The following is a 19,722-nucleotide window of genomic DNA, read 5'->3' on the forward strand; positions in this document are numbered from 1 at the left end:
CCATGCTGGGCTTTAAAACAGGAAAATCCTACTTCATGTAGTTACACAATCATCCTCCTGTATCTAACCGTGGCTTCTTGGTTTGACAGTAATTTTCAGGTTTAGTCCTCCTCTGTGTGTGGTGGGGTCGCACCACACGCTTATTTAAACCGGGATCACCCACCTCACTGTATTACACGTAGTTGATCTCGTCTCCTGTAAATCTGATGCAAGCTGCAGCTCCTTAGATGTGCCTTAGATGTGCCAAACGCTGCAGCCCAACTCAGCCTCTCACATCCTACAGACCCTGAGAGGACATGACACTTTGCTCTAAAGGCGTCCTGTGGAAAAAAGAAAAAAAAAAAGGCAATCTCTCTTCTTTTTAATGTGAAAAGCCCTGGCTTTGTTGTGCTTTCTGTGAATATCAAAACCTCCGCTCACTGCCTGCCTAACCTCCCCTGCACAGCCAATCCCCTACTGGCCTCCCACAGGTGTCTCCACCCACCCCCCCCCCTTAACCTGCTCTCTCATCCTTTCATTCACCTGTGGTTTGAAGTATTCCTACCACCAGTGTGCCAGCTTGTGACGTGAAACGTACAGTTTCCTCAGAGCAGGCCTTAGTCGACCTCAGTAACTCAGACACTTTATGACATGAGACGTCCTACATGTGCGTATGTTAGATTCACCCATACAAACTATAGAAATAAATCTATTTAGGAGCCACAAAATCAGTGTTTTTCAACTTTGGGGTCGGGAGTTTAAATGGGGTTGTCTTAATTTTTTTGAAAAATTAAAATAAATTTTCTTTTAATTTTTTTAATCATGATTCTTTTTTTTTTTTTAGTTATTTTTATTAAAACAACACCCAATCTTAAACAACTGTATTTCTATATTTTCACTTTGTGAAATATAAATCCAGTTAAACTAAAATGCAGTAAAAATTTCTTTGGAGTCCCCAGAAATCCTTGATATCAAAATGGGGATTATTTTCCCTTGTTATCACTCGTTCATTCCATCATTATGATCTATAGTCGTTTTTAAATAGTTTTTTAAACAAAATGTTGCAGTTGCAGAGGGGGGGCTTGGATTCAGAAATAAGATAAAGGGGTACTTGATCCACAAAAGTTTGAGAACCCCTGATATAAAGAGGTTAAACCAAAACAAGCTGCTGTTTTCAAAGACTGACGGGGATGTTTTATTGTGATTCACAGCTTTATTATGAAGTCCAAAGTAATGTGGAAATCTTTCATATAACAAACGGTAACAGTAATGTTTGATAAATACTAGACCTTTACAACAAATATAATGTAATGATTTGAAAGAGATGACACAACAGAAAGACAATGATTAATGCTAAAAAAATAGTGCTGATAATAAAGGAATGGCAGCTTAAAGAGACTTTGCAGGAGATTCATGCACAAACAGAAATGTGACACAGCTGTATAATTATTTTTAAATAACAAAAAAAAATGATGAATTTGTTGTAATTTATAGATTTTCATTTCACTTTATTGCTTTTCAATAATTACGACAAATGTTTCAAACCATTTTCTAGATGCCTCCTACTTATAGCAGTAGTTGTGATTGTTAATCACTTCTCGCAGCAGATGGCGGTATTGCACCAAGTATTTTCTACATCTTAGTACAAGTTATTGATCTCATTGGTAAATAAATCCTAATCTATGAGTGTCACGTCTATAAAATAGATCTTATCCTTATAGCAGTATGCACCTGCTTTTTTTTTTTTTTTTAATTTTTCTTTAAACTGAAGATTAAATAAATATAAAAAGCTTTGCCCCAGGTGCTCAAAAAACTGTCAAACCTCTTAAATAACTGGACTTCAGCCACTTATGTTGATTTATTTTATTTTTTTTGATATCTTAAAAAGTTTCAAAATTAAATCAAAAGAAATAATGTTTCTAGATAAATAGAATTTATTTCTATCATTTTTGCTACTTTTAAATGACTTTTTGGTGTGAGAAGGAGATGACGGAAATAACAAGAATAAGATCCTTTTCAGTGCCGATTTTTTTAATAGAAAGACACTGCTGGGAATGTCTTTGCACAATCGTCAAGGAATTAAAACCAAATAATTCTATTCAGTGTGTTATATGTCAATGTGTCTTTGGAAAGGCAAAGCCACACTCACCTTTATATCAGAGGTAGGCAACCTTTGTTTGATGGTTTGATCATGACATGATCAACATTCATGTCAGCATTTAGAATAATGAGCAATCTGAGCATTAATACAGGAAAGAACAAAGAATTTTTATAGTAATTTTGTGTTTTTTTGTTGTTGTTCTGTGTATGTTTGTTGTTGTCTTGCTTATTGTGAGGCATTTTGTGCATTTCTGTAGTCCTTTAGTGCATTTTTGCCTGTAAAATATATGTTTTTTGGAGTCACATTGTGTATTTGTGCTGTCATCTTGTGTTTTTGGGAGTAATTTGTATGTATTTCTGTTGTCGTTTTCCTTGTATGCGAGTACTGTGGGTTTGTGGAGTCATTTTCTGTGTTTTTTTTTATCTTTTTGTGTACATTTGTTGTCATTTTCTGTAGTTTTATATATTTTCTGAGTAATTTTGTGTATTACTGTTGTCGTTTTTTTCATTTTTTTATGTGTTTTTGGAGTATTTTTTGTGTTTTTCTCTTGTCCTTTATTGTATTTTCCTGCAATGTTGTAATTCTTTGTATTTTTTTTTTATGTATTCTTGCTCTTGTTTTGTGTATTTTTCTGTCATTTTATATATTTTTTTTGGGGCTGCATAAAAGACCGAGGGTCACCAGTGAATATGTTTTCAAAGTTTTGTGAGCTGGACGTATGAAAAAGAGAAACATGTAATGAGATAATAATCCCATTTACCTGAAGTGCAGCACTTCTTAGTCAATAGAGACCAATCATGTAAGGTGTGAAATAATAATCCATTCCTCAACAATAAAGACTGCACATCTTTTCTAATTTCCAGCTCTGTGTTTCTTTATTGTTTAGAGTTTGAGTCATGGTCAAGGATGTGTTTTATTCAAACTTGGTAGTTTGAATAAAAGTTGGAATGCCTACTCATGTCGACCCATGGAGACATGAAGCACTAGCAGCCTTCAGCTATTGAACAGTTTCTTTGGCAGATTCCCTGAGGTTCATGGAGCAATACAAGCTGTTGATATTGACTATGAGGTTCATATAGTTATCAGTGACCTGAGAGACCGAATTTGTAATGGAGCTCTCAGTTAAGGCTGCTCTAGAGAACGACTCGTGATGAATAGGCAGAGTGCACCTTTATTCAGTTCAAAAGGAACATTCAACGGTTTGAATGCAATGTTGAAATGCAAATATCGAATGTTTTCTATGCGAGTTTGCAGTTGTAAAGAAACTAACAAATGACTTTTGACTTTACCGCACAGTTCAGTTACTGGAGCTGCCAGTAACCGTCTTATTCGAGGCTTTTCAACTCTGCTCTCTTTTTTATTTATTGTTAGAGACCCCAGAACTATTTGTTGTCCTTTAATTGATGATTGTCCACACACTGCTACAATAATACATTTCAACATGTGTTTTTAGACTCTAACGTAAAGTGTGGGCAGTGTGAATGTTTTCTGAGCAAAGTTTTTGTGCTGCGTGCACTCCCAAGTGGAACAACCCAGACCCATATGAAAGAAGGGGTTCTTCACTTCTTCATGGGCATTTTAAGGTTGTCGAGGGAAATAACTAATTATAATTGCTACATGAGCAGTCCAAACAAAGAGTTTTTTTGAATTATTTTTTAAAGATAAAACTACAGTATATTTTTTCTAGTCCAATTGCCGATAATCGCGTTGAGATTAATTTTTAAAGGGTTTTTCGGACCGGAGAAGCATTGTTGTAATCCATCATGAAGGATTCTATTGTTTGGCCCTTGTCCTCTTTGGGGTGACTCCTGCAAACTACTACATGACAGACCAACATTAGCGAGATGTTAGACACTCTAAATCGCCTTAGGTTCCTTCAGCTTACGAGTTCTTATTAAACACAGAGAAATAAAGGCAGATTGACTCTTTTCATGGTTTGTTGCTTAACAACCGATCAACAACCACAAAGTCTAATCACTCATAACCAGTAATAAAAGGAATCCCTAATTTGATGGGTTTTTTTTTCCACCATCACATTTCTCCTCGTTACGGAGTGCAGATTTAAGATGTAAGCAGATAGATTTTCTTGTCTGCTTATGAGTTATAGCTTTTTTTTATTTGTAAGTTGATGTGAACACTGTATTTTCCGGGCCTTTTGCGGATTTGTTTCATGTGAGGCTTTTTAGTGTTTTCTTTTTGGACAACAAGATGGGATACAGCTGTGGATTATTCTGTTTATTTTGGGTTTGAAGGTGAAATGGTAGTAAGGAGTCATACTGTATATGTGGGTTTATTGAAGGACGTTGGCTTGAGGAGGACAGAAGGATGTTTAGGCCAGAAAAACAGTGTGTGTTTATTTTTTGGGAAAGGTGTAAGGATATGATGTAAGTGTTGGTTACTTTTTAATTGGGTAATAATCTTATATTCTGAATATTACATATTCTGGCACAAAAGAAAACACTTAATAAAATAATAATGAAGAGGGCATGAAAAACTGCTAATTAACCAAATTGTGTTGTTTTTTCTTTTAAATGTACTCTCGATTCCATCACTTAAACGTTCCAATTTTTTAAATTTTGTTTGTGCCCCAAATATTAGTTATTCTATAGAATTAAGCAACAATCACCAGTCCCTTTGAAAAAATGCATTTTAAAACATTGTTTGTTCAAATAATACAGTAGTTCTTTAACTGTTTCTGTGAAAATAAATATATTACAGATTTATTTTTAGGACTATTCAAAGCATTGAACTGGATGCAAACTTTTAGTTTTAGTTCACTTTTATGCGTGTCAGATTTAAGGCCATTATCCACTCGGTAACAAGAGTTCCTGTCAAGAATTGACTCAGAAGCCACATTTGCCCATGATTTGTAAGCACAGCACCCAGCGCATCCAATGCTCCTTGTAATGTTAACTCTTGTCTTGGATAGATGGGGTATCTGCATTTTGCCTGGAGCATAAGATTTGTTTGGCAGTGTGCTAAATCGGCCCTTATCCTTCCTCACAATCGTTTCCTTTTTCGCTTATCTCTCTTGGCCCCTCCAAAGTCACCGCACTTGCACACACAGTGACAGCGATCAGTATAGCTTTCAGACGCTTGTCTGGCTCAGTCTGCCAAGACGCGAAGGCCCTCCCAGGTCCCCTCACTGTCCTCGGGGCTTGTGTGATTGAGTGACTGGAGTGAGTGGGGGCCTAAGATAATAAGGGGGGGGATATAAAGACAAGGGGCGATGATATGATAACACCCCCTTGCTTCTCCTCCCTTCCCTCTTCCACCTCCCCTTCACTTTTCTTTCTGTTCTTCTTTCTGTCCTACCCCTGATTCTGCTGCGCCGAGCCTGTCCCACACAGTAGTGTAAACCAGAAATGACATGTGACACCCACTCCCCAGTGATGTGCTGACAAGCGGGTACTAGAATAGGTGACAATGTTTTCCTCCTTTTTTTCTTCTTCTTTTTTTGCCAGACTGGCTTAAGTATGTGGAAGGATTCATGAAGTATTTATGAAATATATTATGAATCATCGGGTCTGTGTTTTGACTTTTTTTCCCTTTTTTTTTTTTTTTTTTTTCGGAGGAGGCAGTGGCTTTTTAATAAGTAAGCCACAGAAAAAGGGACAGATGGAGGAACTCTTCACAATTACTTGTAACTGCTGGCGTTTTTCTTTAAAGACAGTTTTATGTTTACACATGTTGTACGCCCTGCTCACAGGCTCTTCACACAAAGATGCACACAATTAAACTTAAACTCGTCTCATCCTAAGTGTTTCTAATGAGAGAGAGTGCCAGAAAGAAAGGAAAAGTGTTTTTTGCTCTCAGCAACACTTTTGCTTTTTCTCTTGTGTTTTTGAAGCCCGTAGTGGAATCCGGCTGTGGCCTTGATCAGAATTACATTGTGGAAGAATAATATAATATTTTTTTTTACCTAATTACCCTAGAGGTTGGCCAACATTTAAGGATCAGCTTATTCCTGCAGTGCAAAAAACCTGTTATTTATTTATTTTTCAGCTAAAAACTAAAATAGTCAAATTTAAAGGGTGGTTTACTTTGTATTGAGATAAGATATTGCTTTTTTCAAGTTGTTTCCTAGTACGTTTACATTATAAAAAACACTTTAACAGGTGGATGCAAGTGTTTCCTTCAATTAATAATTTATCATAATTTTTTAAGCGTTTTTAGGAATTCCATAGAATAACCTGCAGAATCCAAGGAAACCACTAAATTTGATTGGGAAGTTCATGAGGTCGCTTGTTGGAAAGGGGCCTTACTGGCTTCATCAGCATTTGAATGTCTTTTGGCTACTGAAATAACAAAGTATACATAAATATATAGAGATAATGATCTGGCTAAGTCTCTATGTGTGCTGCTGCATTCTCATGCAAATTAACTTTCCATTCAGCGCCAACAATGGTCACATTACAAGAAAAGGCAAAGCACTGAAGGAGATAGTCTGCTGAGGAACACACGCACATGCCCATGCTTAGCAAGCCAGGCTCCTATCCCTTTGTGTCTGAGTTTTTTTTATTATTACATTTTTCAATTTTAGATAACACTCCAAGAATAGACATCAAACAACAATGAATCATAAATGGGGGTCAGGAGTAAAGCTCTTTCTAAAGCAGTGAAAGGGTTAAAAGTGAAAGTATCTTTAAAAAAGATTGAGAGACTGATAGGAGAGGGGCTCTTCTCAGCAGAGGATCAGTGAACCATATGTAGGTGCCCACAGGCTAATGGGCCGGTTGGTCCCTGGTTTGCCAGGTATCCTGTATGCACCCCCTATCTCTCTCGCCAAGTCGTCTCTCAGCACACACCTCTCCCACCCCTCCCACCTTCACTTTGTGAAAATACCTCCTCCACTTTCCTCTAATCTCACCTTTTTCTCTGGTGCTGACCCAGGGAGGCCCACTTTATTCCCCACTGCACGCCAGAAGCCAGCGTTGTGATCGGAGCTCGGGCCCCTGCACTGGTTCCCCTCGCCTCTCCTCTCTCCTCACCCTGGCTTCCCGCCTCCCCAACGGCTCTGCTCTATTGATTTCCTCCTCCAACCAACGCTTTTTGTCTGCATTTCGCACCACCAGCACCTCGGCCCTTCATCTCTATAACCCTCCTTCTTTTCTTACTTTCTTACTCTTCCTTTTCTGTCTTCTACACTTTTCTTCTGCCTCTCTTTCAGTCCCCTCCTACACAATTGCAGGCCCAGGAAGAAGAAGAAGAAAATAAAACCCTGACAGAACAAGAGCGAATGAGGGAAAGAGAGGTGGAAGGCTGTGAGTGTAGGAAGGGAAAGGGGGCCTTTGATTTTTCATTAGAAGTACCTTCATATCTTAATATTGGGTTTAATCGGGCCCTCGTGCCTTAAAGAAATAACCACTGAGAGACGATCCCCTGGCCTTCAAAAAGTATACGGGGCTTCTTCAATCAAAGCTCTCCTTAAATTTGTTCTTTTGTTTGCAATCCTTCACCCCCCCCCCCCCCCCCCACCCCCTTCTACTGTGTCTTGGCCTCTCACTTTGTGGTTACAGTTGTTAGGCTTATTGACTGATCTCTGCTGTACTTGGCAATAGAAATGGCTTTGACAGGGAAATACACTGCTGGTATCACAGAGCTATGAGCATGAAAGGCCCCCATCAGGATGATATCATCCTCTGGAGGTGAACTGGTGGTTATTCTCCCTTTTGGGTTTAATAATTTTTTGGTCCATCTCTGGTGTAATAGGCAATCCAAAAATGACTAAATTCAGTCGTTTAATATGAACAGTTTTTTCTGACCATCATCTAATGAGGACTGACAGCGTTTCCTCTGTCAACCTGAAAACGTTTCTCAAATCGTAGCTGCTTGAATATGTTTCAGACTCGCACACAGTGGTTGATCTTTCGCCTTTATTTGTGTTTTTGACAATTGCTTTGCTGAGACTCCTTGGGGTGTTTTATGGAAGTGGAAAAACAATGCGGCGTGCGTTGGAAGGCACCAAAGCCTCCAACCTGTGAGTTAATGAGAGGCCCCATGCTGTTATCTGAGGCTGCGGCTGCTCTACTACTGCTGCACTTCTATTAGCAGAGAGAACACACACCGGGCTACCGTTCACATATGTTGCACGCGTACATTCTCTAAAGGAGGCTTCCCGGGATGCAAAGGCTCACTGAAGCCGCCGTCTTACATACTGCAGCCCTCATGCACGCGTCTGTGGATTCAATAGCACCAAAGACCGCATTGAAACAAAGGCACAAATGACACCCTCCTGTGAAAATCCCAACTGTAGCCACTTTGCTTTGTCCGATAATGTATCAAATGTATTTTTAAAAAGAGTAACTAATTGAACAACATCTCCCCAATTTGTTTGTGTCCTTAAAGTGGAAGATGCGAGACAACGTTTTGTTTGTGTAGTCCTTCTTTCTTTTAATGGCTGTGTGTGCGTGCGTGTGCTTGTGTGTTAAACCCCTGCCAAGCACAGATGCATTATTTAAGACACTGTTGTGATACTTGTGCCTGCTTAAAGGTCTCGGCTTCCTTTTAACGCCATGCCGCTTCAGTCCACCTTTGCCCCCTCTCTGGTGGGTTAAACAGAGACCTGCCAGCACTGTTGCACACATCACCTGGGAACAATGGCACGGGAAGAAACAAGGGGTATATTATAATTTTGAAATGAGCACACGTTCTTTCACAATAACACAATAAAACAAGGAAAATAAATAAATAAAAAAGATACAATTTTCTTTAGTTTCTGAATTTTTACATACAAAATTATTGAATAATAAATAAAATTAAAATAATTTACTAATAGTACAGTAATTGTTTATTTCTCTCATAAACCTCAGATACACAATGATAGATCTTTGGCTTTTTGTTTTTGCACATTTCCGTTTATGCTCCTACTGGTGATACAACCTGAACAGAAACACAACACTACATGTATGTGATCATTTCCTCTGCACTGTATGCCACCAGCCGTGTGCGCTGGGTGAAAAGGAAACGCCTGGAATAGTAGGGAAAAAAGCATATCTGCTAGAACTTCTGGGCCCCTCATTACACTCTTCCCCTGGGTGTTTTTACGCCTTTTATTTCCCGTCTAATGAACTGTTTATATTTTTTTTTCCCTGCGTTCCAGGCACTGAAATTTGTGGACTTGCCCTTGTGTCACTTTGCTTGGCAAAAACCACGGAGGACAGTTTCAGGGCTTTTTAAATGTGTATAAACGTTTCATCTTGATTTATTTAAATATTATTATTAATATTTTTACAAATACTTTATTGTCAATAATACTAGAATTAAATTGAAAAGACATGCTCCTGCAAAATATGATTTATGTAATAATTTTCTTTTTAAAATTCACATTTCTCTCATTTTCATGAAATAAATAGAATTAAATGTTTGTAGTGATAATACATCACAATGAATGCCAAGGGACTTGAAAGGAATTCTGCACAAAGAGATTCATATATTTGTAATAGCTGCATTAATATCATTTGCTGCTCAAAAGATTGCCAAGCTAATTTGCATATCTGATACGAATTGTTATGCATGCATATGTAATTATGTTTTGATGAGCAAAGAAAGAGCACTTTCTTCAACTGCCGTCCATGTCAACAGAGGTAAAACGTGCATTTTTTGACAGGACACCAGCACCTCTCGTTCTGCATTTGACGGGACGTGCAGAGTTTTCAAGGCAGGCCACTTTGCATAAAGTTAAGATGTACCTTTGTACTTCTCCTGTGTGCTTCTGGGAATAGAAGCAAATTCCCACCCAAGATTAAAAAAAGTGACAAAAGGATTAAAATAAAGAAGTTTTTTTTTTTTTTGGGTCGGGCCTTGAGGTATCTTCAGAAAGCCTTCATTCTTTTTTAGATTACAAAGCCTGATTAGTTTGGTTTGTCTTAAGAAGCAAGACTTTCTCTACATACTGCAAATAGCCTTTATTGACTTGATTTCACTGCAAACATTCAACTATTATCTGCAGTCCTGAGATCATCACCCTACGCCATACTTGGAATTAAAATCTGCCTTTGTTTTCAGCAGTCACAATTGCATTAGCTTGTGTTCGACATCAAATGAGAAGGCGGTAATCGCTCAGGAATCTGTTGTTTTCCAGAGGGGAATCCAAAAACCTGGAGTGTATACTGTAGGCAAGGAAAAGCAGCGACAACTCTTTCATTTTGATGACATTTTCCATCCTTTATACTCTTTCTGTTCTCATTGCAAAGGCCCCTCATACATTCATCTGTAACAAACAGCTGTTTAGAAATGCTGGGGAAAAGAAAAAAAAATCTGCACATGGTTTGAAGACAACATAAGCCTCGAGATTCAAATTTGTGCCTTTCCCATGGCTTCCTCGTCTCAATTACCAGCAAAGTCATTTCTCCTACTAAGTTGCACTCTAGCGCTTAAAGATGAAACTTGACTTTAAAAAAAAAAAAACGTGTGGGTGTTTTCCTCCTGTCAGCGCCTACTGTCTTAATATCCTCTTTATGGTGCATGTAGTTTGAAAATTAGTTTAATGTCTTTACAGCAGAACCCAACTAACTGTTGCACAGAATGTGGGTTTAAAATAATGTTTACACTCAAGAATAATAAAGCTTTTAGTTTGAATCCATATCAAAACCTATATTTGTTACTTTTTAAAAAAAACTTAAAACACATCAGGCATTAGTTTTGATGAAGTGTATTTTTTTTAATGGTGGAAGGTGTTTTATTTAAGCCTGCTGTCAATCTCCCCCCCCCCACAGTAGGCGTGCGGTGGATATCTCAGGTCCCTGTGGTTGAGTATTGTTTGGGTGCGCTCTTTATCTAATGGGTTTTTGTGGTCCGGGTCAATCAGGCCCTCTCTCACGGCTATAATTACTCAAGAGGACTGCGGCCCTCACCATCCCGATAATAGCAGCCAAATCACATCAGCCATCACTTTCCACTCAGTGCTTCAGATTATGAGACGAAACCAGCTCTGTATTTGATTGTTTCCCAAAGTTATTTCAATTCAGAAACTGTACACGTTCCCACTTGAGGGAAGCATTGGTTCTATTAAAGTGTGGCTTGAGTTGTTTCCACAGAGCATGGCATTATATAACACCAATAGCTGATTCTAACTTTCCCTCCTAATAAAAAAGAAAGTGTGAGAGAGGATTCTTGAATTGTGGTTAATTGGTTCCCGGTCTATGTATTTATTTGTTTAAAGTCAATTACAAAAAAAAGGAAAAAAAAAGGCCTGTGCAGAATTCTTGGTGTGGAGCAAAAGTAATATTTTTGGCTTTGATTTTGTACAGCTAACCTGTCAAGACACGGGGAGAAAGTGAAGGAGGCTCGGTAAACACTTTGTGTGTGCTGCTGCTGGTGTGTATTTAGTATCGAGGGCATACCAACAGGCTGGTTTTTTCCCATGGATATGGCAACTGTAAACAAGCAGTACAACAGTAGCCCAATGCTCTACAATTGGCGAAGGTGCCACACTGAAGTGTAGTGTGGGTTTGTCTTTGTGGGTGTTTTTTGTTGTCTTTTTTTTGGGGGGGGGGAATATGGCATCCCCCTCTTATTCCTGCCTATCTAGAGATGGAAGTCTTGAGAGTTTGTGTGCAGGCTATGGTGTGTGTGTGTGTGTGAGAGAGAGAGAGTAAGAGTGAAGCAACCCTGAATCCGATGGGCCACCAATGGATGATGAATTATTCTCTGTTGGAGTCACAGCATTGGCGTTATCACAGAGCCTGCCACTGCACTGGGCTGACAGCAGTGACAGCCTCCAGAAAAGATTTAGTGCTGACAAGTGATTCTTCCTTATAATACATCCCCCTGGCCGTATCCTCTGCCCCCCCCAAATCCCCCCCCCACCTGTTCCACAACCTCTGCGAGCAACAGAAGATGAAGTTTTTCATCCATCAACTCGTATTTGTTTTAGTGGGCAAGGTGTGCATGGAAGGGGATGGTCTCGTTGCCACCACTTCTCTGGCATAAAAGCAGAAGGTACAGTAGATCACCTCGGAGGGAGGCATGGGCCCACACCTCGTCTGCTGCTTGTTGTCAGGCGTGTGTTGTAGAACACACACTTTGTGACATGCTCCTACACACATCCTGCCTCAGTTTGTCGAAGAGTTCCATTAGGGGGCTCTCGTGCTTAAGGAATGCCTGGTGTGCTTTTGCATCAACAACAGTACTAAGCCATGTTTTTCTTTTTTCTTTCCTGTTTCTTCCTTCTCTTTTTCTTTTCGTCCTTCCTCCCCACCCTCATCCCCCCCTCCCCCTTTGCAGAAAAGGTCACGCATTGCCTACAGTGATGAGGTACGCAACGAGCTCCTGGGGGATGACGCCGGCTCCTCTGAGAACCAGGTGAGGCACTAATCAGGGGTCCGAGCGACAGCCGTGTGGGTGGCTAACTGTTCCCTAAGGGTGGAGAAGTGGGCCCCTAGCAGGGGCCATGGCGAGCTGGAACCACACTGTTGTCACCAAGTCATGCGGAAGGAACACTGTTTAATGCAAAGCTGGTGCTAGCAGCGAGTGGGCTCAGGGCATGGGACCGGGGTCTGTCCACAGCCAGATTGTGGCCAGAGCACATGGTCACACACACACCCCCACACACACACACACACACACACAAACGTACGCGCACACACACACGCATGCATTCACACCCAGGAGGGCCAAAGACGCAATTCAGTGCCAATAAAAGAAATATGTATATTAAAAGAAACGCATCCCTCCCTCACTTTAGGCATTCGACAGCTGTTCTCCAGCATGGTGCTGAATTGTCCTCATAATAGATGCTCATGATCAAAGTACACACACACACACACACACACACACACACACACTCACCCCCACACACACACACACACACGCACACGCACACGCACACACACACACACACACACACACACACACACACACACTCATTCTAATAAAGCTCAAACTTGCCCAACAAAGATGCTTACAAATTGTTCTAAAAACAACTTTTTATTGTAAAAAATAAATAAATCAACCAATAAATTAAAATAAATAAATAAAAGTATAACTGAGCATGATTAGAAATTATTATCATAACTGTTATATCTGAGAAGTTATATGTCAATATATTCACAAATGATTTGTAAATATTGGAACGAGTGTTTTACTGTATCAGTTCAGCTTGTTGAATTTAGCGATATTAAGAACCAAAACAAAAAAAAACAAATTTTCTTCATTGTTTGTCACTCACATCTATTGTAACAAAGGACTCTTTTACACCAGTTCTGACACTGTGAGTGATTAAGAAAAGCAATTATCCTCCGCTGTGATCTTAATTGGCCAAAGTAAGCCTGTGTGATTTTTTTAAACTACAGTTGTTTGGAATAAAATGCAACCAAACAGCAATACATCAACCGACGTAGCAGACATTTATGATGCTACCTATTGTTCACCTGCACAGCTGCCACTCACTGGCAGCCATCCTCAACTCTGACCAAACGGCTTTTGACTAATTATATATCGCCTTTACAATAAGCTGTCATCTCGCTGGGGTTACCGTGTCTTTAAGCACAAACAATCACACACACCCTCACATGCAAATAAATGCTTTGCACTGCAAAAAAAAAAAAAGGACTCAGATAAAGTGTTTTCACATCTAGTCCCACAGAGCTTCACTGGAATATATTTAGATGATGCACAGCCAGTGAAAGCTAAAATAAAGTTGTCTGTGGGTTGTTGGTTTTTTTTTTTTTTTTTTGAACATTTTCTTATTACCATTTCAATGATGACCCATGAACTGCGCATCTTAGCAACATATGTATCACCAGCCAAGATGTGTAATTGATATGCATATTCTTGGCAAATTAGTGAGACACAACAGTGGCTGTCGACATTTTATGCAGAAGTTGGAGGGAGGGGGGGGCGGTGCGAGACGTTCTGTCAGAAATGTCACATTTGAGCCGCAGTGACTTCGATCAAAATGTTTTCCAGCAAACGCTTAAAAAAATAAATAAATAACTATCTTCAAATATTGTTTCACTCTCATTAAAAATGCATCTAGGAACATTTGAAAGAAATCTGATATTTTGGCATCTAAAAGAAGAAAGATAAATTAATGCACACATTTGGCATAATAATATAACTTATTCTGCTACTTTATAAATATAAACATCCTTGTTTTAATTACCCTATAGGGATTAATATAAGCTTTAAATATTTGAAAAGGGTTATTTTAAGTAATTAGTATTATTAATAAAACAAAATATAAAACCCATATGTTGTAAGTAGGGAGACTGGTTGCATGCACTACAATAAATACATTACACACACACACACACACACACACACACACACACACACACACACACACACACACACACACACACACACACACACACACACACACACACACACACACAAATGTTGAATTAAAATATGAGTTGCAGTGATTTATCTTTTTATCCTTATCTCGGATCCTTTTTCTTGTTTTGTCATTTGTATTTTCACTTTTGCAAAACGACAAAAATATTTTACCATTTAGCTGCAAAGACAGACATATGACACAAATATATATATAAAAAAATAACGATAATTTTAAGGAATGTGTTAGTATTAAAAAGAAAAAATGCACTCGCACAGATATCTGAACATAAAGGTGTGGAAGGAGTTCACGCCGGGGGCAAAAGCAAATTAAAAAGATGAGATGCTGGTTTTTTCCCCCTCCCTCTCCCAGGTGCTGCATTTGCCCCATTTTCATTTTCAAACTTGTGGAGATAATACTTGTCTTGGTCGTGCTGAGAGTGGAGTACTTAGAACTTCAGGGTTGTGTGTGTGTGTGTGTGTGTTTTTAAATCTAAGGAGACGGCGGTGATGGACTAGGATAGATGTGGGAATGGGGGGAGTCGGCCTGAACGAGGTCAGGATCATTTCATATAGTAGCGGATCATTACTAGTCACAAATCTGTTGGTTACATGGCAAGGATTTATTGCTAAGTAAATGGGGAGCCATCATAAGTTCTGAAAATGGCGTGTTGGCCCCGCGATAATGGCTGAGGACGATTTAATGGAGTTCGGCATTTATTCGTTATCTGTACGCGGACAGAGACTGAATTGGCACTATCACTCTTTTTTTTTAAATAATGCGGTAGGCTACCATTGCACATTTTTTCTTTTTCCGTTCCCTCTGCAGGCAACACACACACACACACACACACACACACACACACACACACACACACACACACACACACACAAATACATGCACGTGCCAGACACAAAGCAGCAAAGCCACACATTTCTCACACACAAACACTTTACGGAATAGTTTCGATTTCAGTCACAGCAGAAGGCTTGGCCACGAGAGATTGTGCTGGTTTGAGCCGGCGTGGACCAGATTTACAGGCTACAAAGGAAGCAGATTACCACTTGTATCAAATTCCATATTGGATAAAAAAAAAAAGAAGGAATCTTTTGTTTGAAAAAAAAAAAAAATGCTGATTATCATAACAGAAAAATTGCAGCAGTGCAATTTTGAATGCTGGATGGCATCACAAAAACACAAGAAAAGGCGCAATTATGCCATTTACAATATTCCTTATTTACTGCTCTATATCTTTTGAGCAACACGGGCATTATTGGCTTCACCAAGAATGGATGCCAAAGAAAAATAAAAAACCAAACAAGAAGAAACGAGACTCGCAAACGAGCATGCGTCTCTCTCGTATAGTTTTAACAAATCCTCCATAAAAGACGTGCAATCAGTGAGGCAGCACAAATGAGCTGGAACAAGATTTGTTTGGTGTCCATTGACTGACGGCCGAGCGCAGGGTGAAGGGATCGCAGGCTACCCTGGGTTTGTTCAACAACCAAATCACCACATTCACAGTGTCGTTGTAAACTTTGGCCTCTTCCGTAAAGCGCTCTTTACTGGGGAGTTGCTGCTTGAGTTAGAAAAGACAATTTTCATTCCAAAGTGCATCTTGTCACTGCCGGCATTTTTAAGAGTGGGAGCTATTCAGAAAAAACAGAGTTATACTTGTTTACCTCCCACATTACAGATATTGGCAATACTTTTTTTTTTTTTTTTTTTAACACAACTACTGTGAGATGTCAAACATATATTGTTATGACAAACAAAGTTGATGCTAGAGCTTTCTCTGAGACGCTTCTAAAATTACAAGGATGGATGTTGTGGCAAAAGCAGCATTGTACTATGTAAACCACTTGTTTTTTGTTGGGAGTAGTTTCATCCTGAATTCATTATTTGAGCAACATTTCTTTGAGTATGTTTACCAGTGCTGTTATAAATAGAGAGGGGGGGGGGGGTAGGTTATATGTAGTGCACAAGGATTCAGAAAGAGGAAAAGTTAAATATTTGTTTATTAATTATTGTTATTATTATTTTAGCCTTAGAGTTCACAGTGAAAACAACAAGTTTGGCTGCTTTTATGATTGGGACTTATTCCAAAACTTTTCCCCACATTACCACAGCTCTGAGCTACTTTTATCTTTATCTTTAAAGTAGGCTTTTGTAAACACTGGCTGGAATCATGATTACTGGTCTTTATCACAATTTATTAACGCAATAAATATTTTTGTACATTTATATATATATATATATATATATATATATATATATATATATTTTTTTTTTAAAACTATGCTAAGGTTCATTTTCCATAATCTGTGGTTGTCCCAATAAAAAGCAAAGGTCATTGTATAGATAATGCAATACATAATCTAAACATCATTGATCATTGTTTTTTTTTAATGTGTTTCATGGAATAAAACGGACAGTATGGATAAAAAACAGTACAAATTGTTTATGAAATAGCACTTTATTTGTTTTAATTTTTTTTCCTTTTCTGAAATCAAGTCCAAAAGATGCATGCTTTTTTTTGTAATGACATACAGAAAATGTATTTCTCCATATTTTACACACTGGTGACATGCAGGAATTATTCTACTCCATTTTTCCCTTTTCTCTTGCCATTTCAACCCCTCTGATGTGACTTCCTCAATAATGATAGTTGATCCTGCATGTGGAGCGATCCTCTCCCTCTCCGTGTTTAATGTGACAGCAGCAGGACTTGATCTTTGTTTGTTGAAAAAAAGTCAGCCCGAGCTGCGTCTTTAACTTCCTTTAATGTGTTTGTCTCACGATTTCCAAATGCTAAACAAGCAAACTGATAAATCGTCAAGGTTAATTCTGCATCCAGCCACACGACTGATCCTCTTCCTGCCTCATTCCTACTTATTTAATCTGTCCTTCACTCTCTCTATCTTTCTCTCCTCCCCCCCCTTCTTCTTTTTGCTCTCGTGATACAGTTGATAAAGTTGCGTGAAGAGGTAAGTGCTTTATTGCTTTAACATTTTCAATTCTGCTTTCTAGTGAAATTTCAATCTACCTTCAACTGCTGTAGAAAATTTAAATCAGCTCATTTGGATACTCTTTGCTTGGCTGATTGAACAGCTTAACGGCCAAACCACAGTTAATGAATTCACTGAAGGCCACTGTCTCCAGTTCTCCCCTCCCTCAAACATCAGAAACTCCAGATCAGATATTATTCCTGATGCACCTTTTGAAGACAAATATGGTGGATTTAAGCAAATCCCTGAGTAGCTGTTATCAGCTCCGTAATCAGTACTAAATTGTTCAGAACTTGATCAAGTTTTGTAATTTTGAGTGGAAAGATAACAAAATATTCAACATTAAATACATTTTTGCATTTCAATTCAAGGCACTCTTATGATGATGCTCATTCTTTTTTTAGTTGGATAACTTTTCATCAAAGAAGCCCATTATAGTCGAGGCTAGGGCCAATCAGAACTCATATCTGTGTCATTGACCACTGTATAATGTTATGTTGCATTTCATTGTCCTTTCATTCATAACTAAGCCATTCATTGCCATATAAACATGAAATGTTATTACACTTTTTCTTAAAAAGATTACTTCTTGATTTTGTTTTATTATATTTTTGAAAATTATTACTGACAAATTAGGTATAAAAGTTGCTTAATCAGTTTAATTAACTTGTCAATTTTTTATACATGATGTATACATTCATACATCAGTACATCAACACAGTACATTGTGTTTAGTTGAAGATAACCAAGAAAATTCAACCATATCACTTTTTAAACGTATGTATTAAGTTGGATAATTTGAATTATAGCACATTATCAGGTTTTCCCCTAAAGGTTTCATTGTCTTTTTATTACTACGTTGTCAGTGTTGTGGTGTTTGTTGGTTTTTTGTATTTTTTTCCCTCTCAAACTGCTCTGAAGGAGTTATTTTGGTATAAGATATAGACCTAGGCATCAAATGGCTGCACCCCGCCTTTCTATTTTTTATTTTTTATTTTTTATTTATTGACGTGAGGATGAAGAACGAGTCCTTGTCAGTTTTCCTCCCCTGAACAGGCTCCTTATCCACCAAAAGAGAAACTCTGCATAAACAAAAGTTTTCTATCCTACAATAATTCATTCATACTTCTTTTATATGCAATTTTGTCCCAGTAAATAATTAAAATGTGGCCTGTAGCCAAATTATGAAGGCAGGTCATCAGTTAATCACATTTCCAACCAACTAATACAAGTATCACAAATCATTTTTGCAAAATTTGTTGGACTTGCATTAATTTGGGCTGTAGAACTAAGCCAGTACCTAAACAAAGCCTATTCACACAAACACATGAGAGCGTGGAGTGGAAACCCTTAAACTTTCAGCTGTGAGGCAGTGTTTTATTACGTGTCTCTTGAGTTAGGAGCAAGTCTGATTAGTTAGGAAACATGGCACTGCACAAGGACAGAGATTGATAACATGCAAACTAACCACTAGACCTATACACAGGTGTCACTGATGGAAATGAACAAAGATGGGGAGTAATGTAGAAAGAGGGCGTGGTCACAGGTAGGGCGTAAGGAGAAACAACTTTGCACAGGACAAGCCAAAGTGCACTGGTACATAATCATTCTTCCAAACTAGGCTAGGCTAGGCTACATTGCCGGAAGCTAGCATTAGCCCGATCTTGCCCAATATGGCCAAGAAGTCCAAAGAAGATTAATTCCAGCAAGTTCATTTTGTCTTCTTTTTTGAAATATACATTGAGGTTTTGTTTATTCAGACAAGGTTTTTTAGGAAATCTTAACATATATTCCAAAGAACATTAACTAAAGCAGTGGTCCTTAGTCTTTCTTAAGACCAAAGGGAAGCCCTGAGTTCTGAAGCAAAGCACGCTTTCATATACTTTATATCTTCCTTTTCATACCAGACATTTCTGACTGTAGACAGGGGTTGTTGGACACAAGGAGGGGGGATGCGTGCACCTCACGTACACAATGCACCTGTGAATAATTTAATTTATTACTGGTGTTTCTTGTTTCTTTTTGCGTGGACTGGGAGTATCAGTGTGTGCATGGCCTGTTACAAAATGGTCCGCAGACTGGTCCTGATCCATGCCCCTTAGAAGAGAACCCCCGAACTGAAACGCATTGTTTTGTTTGACTTTGATCAATAAGTACAGTCACATTTTGTCTGCTAAATTATTTGTATGAATAAAATAGATGAGACAAATATAATGGAAGGGGAAAAAGTATTATTATTTTTACAATTCTTCATTTATAGATTTAATATAATCACCTTTTAACTTCTTATAAAAACATTTATTTTAAACTTTGAAATTTGGGAAAAACTATCAGTTTTACTGAGTTTTAGAATG

The 19,722-nt window shown here is 38.4% G+C and overlaps 1 protein-coding gene across 4 annotated transcripts in view; it reads left to right on the top strand.

The window, feature by feature from the left end:
• The window catches only part of vti1a (vesicle transport through interaction with t-SNAREs 1A), a 112,377-nt gene that overhangs the window by 6,770 nt on the left and 85,885 nt on the right, over window positions 1-19,722 (top strand). For 2 of the 4 annotated variants that reach the window (XM_028476510.1, XM_028476508.1), the window contains exons 4-5: window positions 12,308-12,385; window positions 17,327-17,347. In XM_028476510.1, coding sequence (XP_028332311.1) covers window positions 12,308-12,385; window positions 17,327-17,347 — 99 coding nt within the window. The remainder of the gene's footprint in view (window positions 1-12,307; window positions 12,386-17,326; window positions 17,348-19,722) is intronic. The other 2 variants (XM_028476511.1, XM_028476509.1) reach the window with 1 other exon arrangement.

This window comes from Gouania willdenowi, chromosome 19 (genome assembly GCF_900634775.1).
Source record: "Gouania willdenowi chromosome 19, fGouWil2.1, whole genome shotgun sequence".
Lineage (NCBI taxonomy): Eukaryota > Metazoa > Chordata > Actinopteri > Blenniiformes > Gobiesocidae > Gouania > Gouania willdenowi.